The sequence below is a fragment of the Camellia sinensis genome, chromosome 3, assembly GCF_055761805.1.
Source record: "Camellia sinensis isolate YWXY chromosome 3, ASM5576180v1, whole genome shotgun sequence".
Lineage (NCBI taxonomy): Eukaryota > Viridiplantae > Streptophyta > Magnoliopsida > Ericales > Theaceae > Camellia > Camellia sinensis.
In genome coordinates this window covers 78,589,509-78,598,745 of record NC_138963.1, presented here as the reverse complement: position 1 = coordinate 78,598,745, position 9,237 = coordinate 78,589,509, and the positions used below count along the sequence as shown (strand labels likewise).

Genomic DNA, 9,237 nt, shown 5'->3' with positions numbered 1-9,237 from the left:
ATGTGGAATTGGTAGTTATATACAATTCCCAATACCTCATTTGTAAGGCTAACTTTATGAGACAATTTCTTATTCAATTCTTAATGGTTTTTGGTCACTTTTTTTGTGGTATAAAGACCTTGTTACAAAGAATCTAAATTCATTTAATCCCACTTTAACCAATGGTTTGGACCTACTTTAATTTCTCATTAAAGTCACAACAAAACCATTTTTTCCAACAATCACCCACATGAATAAAAACTAACCGAATAAAGAAAATGGACAACGTTTATGACAGACTTAGAGAGAGAGAGCACACAAATTAGCCCTGCTTCAGAAATGGCAGCTGTTGGCCTTGAACCTTTCGTGAAAGTCTATCGGATTTACTAGTTGACCAATGAATGTGATGTCTTGAACTGTTCAGTCGTTTGTGTAAACCGAAACAATAGACCTCACACAGGAGTTAGTCCAACCATTGTTCTTGTTCTCACTAGTGTGTCCGGTATGGCCGTGGAACACTAGCCTGGTTTAGTGCGTGTTGGTAAAGAATTCGGCCTTACAAATTCTTAAAGAAGCGACCCCACTTCGCACTCACATAGGTGACCTATATAAGGTATCTCATTATACCACGGTTGATTATTTATATCACTTAGGTCATTAAAAGCATTAGCTTAACCTTCCAACCCCACAAGGTATCACTGTACAAAGGAATGTACAAGAGGATTTACCTCTTCAATGACTTACCCGTTACATGAAATTAGGTTGTCCCTTTGAACCAAGATTTTGGGATCTCTAGTCTACTAGGTTGGGTTTTCCGTTCCTGTAACATTACTAAAGGCTTTAATCCCATTCCTCTTGACGACGTTTCTACTAACTCTCGAGTTAACCTTTTAGTTAGCGGATTCGCAATGTTGTAGTTAGACTTTACATAGTCTAGAGAGACAACTCCATTTGAGAGTAGTTGTCGTATGGAATTATGTCTATGATGGATATGTCTAGAATTTCCATTATACATATTACACTGTGCCCGTCCAATCGCCAATTGGCTATCATAATGAATACAGATCACAGGCACAGATTTTGGCTAACGTGGAATATCCTCAATGAACTGGCGAAGCCATTCAGCTTCTTCAATTGCTTTATCCAAGGCAATAAACTCATATTCCATCGTTGATCTCAATATACACATTTACTTGAAAAATTTCCAATACACGGCTGCCCCTCTGAGGGTAAACACATAACCACTAGTGGATTTGGAGTACTTTATATCAAATATCCAATTAGTGTCACTATACCCTTCTAGTACCGATGGGTATCTGGTATAATGCAGCCCATAGTCCTGTGTGTAGCGTAGATAACCTAACACCTACGTAATGCCTTTCCAATGAGTGGCATTCGAATTACTCGTGTATCTACTAAGCCTGCTAACAAAGTAGGCTGTATCCAACTTTGTACAACTTATCAGATACATCAAACTTCTAATGATCTGAGAATATTATAGCTGAGAGATACTCTCGCTATTATTCTTGGTCAAATGTAGACTCATGTCTACTAGTGTCTTAGACACACTTGTATCTGATTTACTAAAATTTTCAAGTATCTTCTCAGCATAATAAGACTAAAAAAGTACAATACCACTAGATGTTCTGGTAATCTTAATACCCAGAATGACATCTGCGAGGCCCATATCTTTCATGTCAAACTTAGAGTTTAACAATCTCTTGGTAGTTCTAATCATTTCATCATTACTACCAACAATGTGTATGTCATCTACGTATAAACACAAACTGACATAACCTCTGTCAGTGTCTTTAACGTATTTGCACTTGTCACACACATTGATTCTAAATCCATTTGACAACATAGAGTTGTCAAACTTCTCATGCCATTGCTTAAGAGCTTGCTTCAAACCATATAATGACTTGACAAGCTTACTAACTTTCTTATTTTGCCCTGGAGTTGAAAACCCCTTGGGTTCCTCCATGTAGATTTCTTCATCTAAATCTCAATTTAAGAAAGCTGTCTTTACATCCATTTTATGTATCTCTAGACCACCTAAAGCGACTATTGCAACAGGTGAATACATATCAAAGTAATTCAGGCCTTCTCGTTGCTTGTATCCTTTGGTAAGTAGCCTAGCTTCATACTTATCAATTGAGCCATCTACTTTCATCTTTCTTCTAAAGATAAATTTACTCCCTAAGGCTTTACTATTTGGGGGTAGATCAACCAACTCCCAAGTATGGTTTTGTAAGATGGAGTCAATTTCACTCTTAATTGCTTCTTTCAATAAGGGACTTTTAGGTGAAGTCACACCTTTATGAAAAGTTCGAGGTTCTCCCTCTAACATATAAGTCAAGATGTTTGGGCCAAAAGACTTGGCTGTCCTAGCCCTCTTGCTCCTTCTTGGCTTATCAACTTCCTTATCTCGATTATCTAATTGATCATATTCAAGTTCCTTCTCAAAACTTTGAGCGTCTCCTTGGGTTCGGCAAGGAAATTCGTCTTCAAAGAAGGATGCATTCCTTGACTCCATTGTGGCATTCTTGTGGATATCTAAAATACAGACTTATAAACAAGAAACCTATATGCGCTACTATTTTGTGCATAACCAATGAATACACAATCCACGATTTTCGGACCTATCTTAACCCAGTACTGCCACTTTTGCAAGACACCTTCACATTTGTAAGAAATTATAAGAAGGTTTGTGGCCATTCCATAACTCATATGAAGTCTTGTCTACTTTCTTCTGATGTATTCTATTTAGAATGTAATTCATAGAGAGAATTGCTTGCCCCCACAAGTTTTGTGGCAACCCAGAACTTATTAACATTGCATTCATCATTTCTTTTAATGTTCTATTCTTCTGCTAAGCAACACCATTCGATTGAGAGGAGTAAGGCCCTGCGGTTTGGTAAATAATCCCAAATTGAGCACAAATCTCAATAAACAGGGATTCATACTCACCACCACAATCACTTCTTATAGTCTTGATCTTTCGGCTTAGTCAATTCTCAAGTTCATTCTTGAAAAGAATAAATTTATCAATCATCTCATCTTTACTTTTAAGCAAATACACATAATAGTATTTAATACAATCATCAACAAAAGTGATGAAGTACTTGTTGCCACCACGTGATTATACGACATTCAAGTCACACACATCACTGTGCACTAAATCCAAAGGCTCGGTACTTCTTTCAATAGAATGAAAATAAGTCCTTGTCAATTTTGCTTCTACACAAGTTTCACACTTGTGATTTGGATTAATCTTAAAAGATGGTATGTGATCTAACTTGATTAATCTACGTAAAGAGAAAAAATTTACATGACCCAGTCTATCATGCCAAAAATTAGGGGTCTAAAGCATATAAGCAGAAGCAGAAGCTTTCTCATTAATTTTAGGCACAAGAGTCATTACATTGAGCTTAAACATATTGCCCGACATATATCCCTTCCCCACATAGACCATGCTCTTGGTCAACGCAACCTTATTCGACTCAAACACCATACGAAAGCCATACTTACTTAAGAGCGACCTCGAGACAAGGTTCTTACTAATGTCCAGCACAAATAGGACATCGTTCAGAGTCAGCTCTTTTTGTGAAGTCATCTTCAGGATCACCTTGCCTTTACCCTCAATAGTTGAGGTTGTAGAATTTCCCATGAACAACTTCTCACTGTTTAAGACTGGTTCGAAAGTTGTGAACATTTTCTTCTCTGCACAGATGTGATGAGTGGCCCCATTGTCCACCCACCATTCCTTCAGGTTGGACCCTACCATGTTCACCTTGGAGACTACAGCTGCTAGATCCATGTCGTCCATATCTTGTGATAGATCCTCCATCTCAGCCATGTAAGACTGACTTTTGGGTTGTTGAGGGTACTAGTTGTAAGGCTTCCTCTTTTTGCAGCAATCAATTACCTGATGCCTATCATTTCCACAGTTGAAGCATTTTCCATTGAACCTAAAAGTAGGTTCCTGCGGCTTATAGACCGGCCTTTTGGAGACATCGCCTCTTGGTCCCAACTTTGAGCTTTTACTTGTCGATGGCTTTTTCTTCACCGTCGAGGACTGACCATACTCAACCGCATTTGCTTTCACAGTGGTGGTATTCCCGTCTTTCTTCCTGTTGCCTTCCTCAATACAGAGCCTGACAATGAGCTCTTCGACTGCCATCTTCTTTTGTTTGTGCTTTAAGTAGTTCTTGAAGTCTTCTAGCCATTAGGCAGTTTCTCAATCAATGCAACTGCCTGGAATGATTCACTAAGGAACATTCCCTCTGCATGAATCTCATGTAGAATTACTTGAAACTCTTGGACATCACTGACGACAGTTTTTCAGTCCACCATTTTGAAGTCCAAAAACCGGCCAACGACAAATTCTTTGCCCCAGCATCCTCGGTCTTGTACTTCTTGTGCAAGGCATCCCACAGCTCCTTTGTCAATTTCTTGGCATAAAACACCTTGAAAAGTGAATATGCCAAGCCATTCCGAACATAATTCCGGCAAAGGAAGTCTGACTGCTTCTAAGCATCTAGAGCCATGAGCTTTTCCTTGTGTTGCTCATTCTCTTCCATGGTTGGTGGATTTTCACTTCAAGTAGAACATCTTCTGCTGCCACCTCTTGAAATTCACTCCTGTGAACTTCTTTGAATGCTCATTATGATTGAGCAGCCTTCCAGAACAGCAGGAGTGTAGCTCGCTTTTCGTGCTTCTCAAATGGGTTTAGTCTCCTTGGATACGGTAACCCTACAGTTCAGACTCCTGTGATTCTGAATCTGGTTTCACAAGTGCAATGTGAAACGGATAAACACAAAAATGTTCAAATCCGGCAAATCTTTTTGGAAAATTGATTTTTAATCAAAAATACTGAAAATGGACCGCATTGCCAGATTTCAGAGTCCGGCTTGATTCGTGCCAAAGGCCACATGTCCGTCACCGCCAAAGTGTATCGGCTCGGGGACTTAGGTATGAGAGGGAAAGGTCATGAATTGAGCACTCTACTCATCCGATCAAAGATCGGCCTTTACTAATCATGACGTGATTTTTATGTACATTATATGCTTTTGTTCTGATTATTATGCTATTGTTACTATGAGATGTCAAACAAGTATAGACTAATTCGTCCAATTTGGAACGCTTTGATTTCATGTTTGTTTGAAAAGTACTTTGAATATATATCACTCGAAAAAGTGATCTCATATGTGCATTAACAAAATCTTTCCAACTTAAGTGAAAAAGCCTTCATCCATCGGCATCCAAATAGGTATATCAACTAAGTACTTAGCCTCATGGTAAACATGCTTGACATGACAACATTCGCAAGCATGCAATATACTAAAGTGAAAAAATGTTACCCCAAATAGCAAAGGCGAGCCAAAAGAAAGAAAATAGTTAGAAAAAATGCATAATCCTAACGATGCAAAATGACTAATGAAACACATACAACATGCAATTAATAGGCTTGGCTACTAGTATGGCATGTGAGTCAATTTAAGGCATGCGATAAAAGCACATATTCAAGTAAGAAAGTTGAAATTAACATGGGTATGATGAGCCGAACCTTTTATGCATGCAAAAGCTGATACAAGTCATGGTAATGTTTATGAAAGTGTAAAATGCGATGCTACTATTATAAGCAAGTAAATAAAAGGGAGAAAGAAATGGAGGTTGGAAGACATACACACATTATTACATATTTGCCCTTGCTCAGGAGGGTCTGATTGTCCAAGTGTCTGAATTAATTACTTATTACAAATCCAAATGAATAATAAAGGAATAACTGTCTAATTTATTACAACAATAATGGTACAATAATATGTAAAGAATGAACAAAGATCCCATGCGCGTCGACGAAGACAATCCTCAGAAATTGCTCTGTCTGTTTCTTGGGAAATTGTTCGGTTTTACTCTCAGCCACTATTTTCTGTTTCAACCAAAAGTGCTTGCTTACCATACATTGGAACCTGGCTGGGCCCAAACAAATTCGGTCGTGCCCTATTTTCTTGCAGAAAACTGTTTTTGTGCTCTGAGGTGAAAATAGTGTAGATAGAGCATTCCTAAGCGATGTTTGTCCTTTCTGCTCTTCTCTATCATAGAGATACTCAAGAGAGGAGCGGGTTCGGTTCTCAAACCATCAATGGTTGCAAGTTGATTGCATGATGGTTTTAGACACGATTGGACAAAAAATTAATGAACACAATGAAAGACAAACAACACCCCTTTCTATCATGAAATTAATTCAAGAAGGGAGGTGGACAAGCCTCAAGAATCATCAAATTATCAATCATCAAACATCACGAATTTGTATGTGATAACTCTAGAAGCGATGAATTCTTTATAACATCTGACCGAATCCAACTTTCAAGCCCTTTTCTTTGGAGGAAATTACAAAAGGGGAGTTAAACTCATTTACGAGCGATAAGGGAGTCGGAGTCAAACCCGAGGGAGGGCGATAATTACTCTAAATCCAAACCTGATAATAAGCTATAATGAAACCTTTCTTTGTGATTTCCAAGGGTCTAACTAGAAAGTTAGTCCCTTAGAAGTAAATACACCGATGATAAAGAGGAATGACAAACAGGAGGTTGTGTTTTGCATAAGAGAGATGTAATGCCTTGGTAATGAACCTCCAAAGAGATTAAACCATTAAGCATGGAAGGTCTCTTTCTTATGCTTGAACAACAACTTTATGTTAAATACAACTCTTTAACAAAAAATGGCAAAGAATGGAGGGAGGTTGCAGAGATGATTATGCAAAGTTGATTATTAGAAAAGTGTGACTCTTTACATGAAAACTAGATAAAGAAAGCCATCAACTCAAATGAATTGGTGTCTAAGGCCTAAACAACCAAATTCATGAGGACTTATAACACTATAAACATTATATTCAAAGCATAAACTAATGAAATGAATTAAACAGCCCCTAAAATACGAAAAATAGTACCTAAAATCAGGTTTAAAGAGCACAAAAGATAGCCAGAAATCAAAGGATACAAAGCTAGTAAACAAAGCCAGTAAGCAAGACTAAGGAGGGGTGGCCAACCGCTTCACTTTTGGGACTTCTAAATCATTTTTTCCAGCCCTTTAAAACTCTGAAAATCAGCATTTAAACCAAAGAAAGAAGTGGGAAAACCAAGGGTATGAGCTATGGGATAAGGTTAAAGAAAGGGTGATAAGCCCCTCTACCTTTGGTAGCTCTTTAACCCCAAGCACTTGGAATTGATCCAAAATAGTAAAAAAACATAAGAAAAAGATAGATAAAGATTGAAATGAAAACAAGGAAGAAAGTGGCAAGCTTATACCTTTTGAAGAGAGAATGCTTTTGTTGTAAACCAGACTTGATCCTAAGGTACTCTCAAGTCTGAATTATGGTACCAAAGTCTCAACCAAGGCTCCAAGTCTAAGTTCTAATGGTGTATATGGTGTATGTATATAGTTCAAGGGTGATAGGATAGGCACGACCGGGCCCCAATGTGGTTTCGCTATTTCTCAGTTTCAAGTTCTAAGCAGGTTGGCACAATGCTCAAAAATGGTTTTCTGAGGTAAAAGCACCTTGGGTATGGAAGGTTAGGATTGTTTAGAGCTTGAATTCGGATTCCATCGTCGAGAATTTAAACCACTTACACAATGTAACCTTCATCATCGAGTACTCAGAATAAAGCGCCCAAATCTAGCGGGCGATCAAAAATGGGGTGGCTGCAGTTGCCCCTCTTTGATAGAGCACAGTACGTTATGAAATGATGTGAGTGAATGTCAAAGCCCAAAGATGACCCATTTAACGATGCCGTAAGACTTGGGCAAACATGCAAATGCAAATGCAATTGGTTGAACCCTAGGGTTGCCTACGTATCCCTTTGCAAGGAATCAAACCTTCGTAGTTGAAGGGAAGGATACACAATGACATATAAAATACGATGCATTTGAAAGTTAGACTTACACACTGCGCGAAGCTGATTACTTTTGAAAAAAGACTATGAGCATGCAACATGATATGATAAACAGTAACAAAGTAAAAGCACAAATGAAAAGTCCCCAAAACAAACCTAACCTTGCCTTGCACATAAAGGAGTAAGCAATTAACAAGATGGTGTAACCAATAAACGCGTCTCTCCACATTGCATAGGGAAAATTGCAACCAAGAGAAAATAAACTCCTAGCGCGTCTCACGCGAAATGAGGAAAGGATGGTGTCAACAACAGGCGCACTTGATGTTTTTAACTGAGTGAATCAACTCCAAGAGCGTCTTACATGAAAAAAGGAAAGATGGTGTGAACAACAGGCGCACCTGATGTTTTCAACTGAGTGAATCAACCTAACGAGTCTCATGCGAAATGAGGAAAGATGGTGTGAACAACAGGCACACCTGATGTTTTTAACTGAGTGAAACAACTTATCATGTCTCACCCGAAAGGTGGAAAGATGGTGTGAACAGTTGGCACATCTAATGTTTTTAACCGAGTGAAACAACCTAACACATCTCACATGAAAGGAGGAAATCGAATCAACGAAAGAGCAAACGAATTTTTGGAACTCAATGCAGCGAGATTATCCCATCTCGAGAAGGCTTCGGAGAATGAAGCTCACGGAGATAACCCAATTCAGGGTACGAAGATTTGATCATGAGTTAGACAAACCAAAATGATGCCCAAATCAAAATGATGCCCGAATTACTAATATGAAATCAATTATGCCGATTTTCTTTTGAATATAGGCCTAAGTTGGAATTAACATACCTCAGAAAAATGATATAAAGAAAGAAATGCAATTTGGATTTCGATTCCGCAACGCTCGAAATCTGGAACAAATTACGGAGAAAACAAAACACACTTCTTCTCTTTTTTTTTTCCTTTTATTTTTCTGCATTATTTTTTATCTCTCTCTTTTTCTTTATTCTTTTTCACTTTTTCTGTTCTTTTTTTTTAATTCTTTTTGTTCTTTTTTTTTGAGCTGGGACCCACCCAGAATTGAAACAAGACTACCCAATAAAGCCAAGAAACTATGCCGGCCAGGCCTAAATGAAGCACGACCGGGCTCCAACAGCCCCAGCCGGGTCACGACGGCGATAGGGGGTATTTTGGTAAAAGCACAAACCGTGAGTGCTTAAAACACTCTTGGTCCTTCATTTCACACACACCTCAACCCGAAAGAAATCTCTCTCTCTCTCTCTCTCTCTCTCTCTAGGTTTCTCTTGTCTCTAGATTTCCACTCCCTTCGCATTACAAATAATCCTTGCGAAATTTTCTTTGAAAA

At 38.4% G+C, this 9,237-nt stretch overlaps 1 protein-coding gene across 1 annotated transcript; it reads right to left on the bottom strand.

The window, feature by feature from the left end:
* Positions 1-3,343: 3,343 nt before the first annotated feature.
* LOC145821628 (uncharacterized) lies at positions 3,344-3,838 on the bottom strand. The gene has a single exon (XM_082918167.1). The coding sequence runs from the start codon at positions 3,836-3,838 to the stop codon at positions 3,344-3,346; it is 495 nt and encodes a 164-aa protein (XP_082774293.1).
* Between the last annotated feature and the right edge of the window lie 5,399 nt (positions 3,839-9,237).

What these genes read in the sequence shown, in the direction of transcription:
- LOC145821628 (XM_082918167.1), bottom strand. Translation starts at nt 3,838, where the DNA reads ATGGCTGAGATGGAGGATCTATCACAAGATATGGACGACATGGATCTA.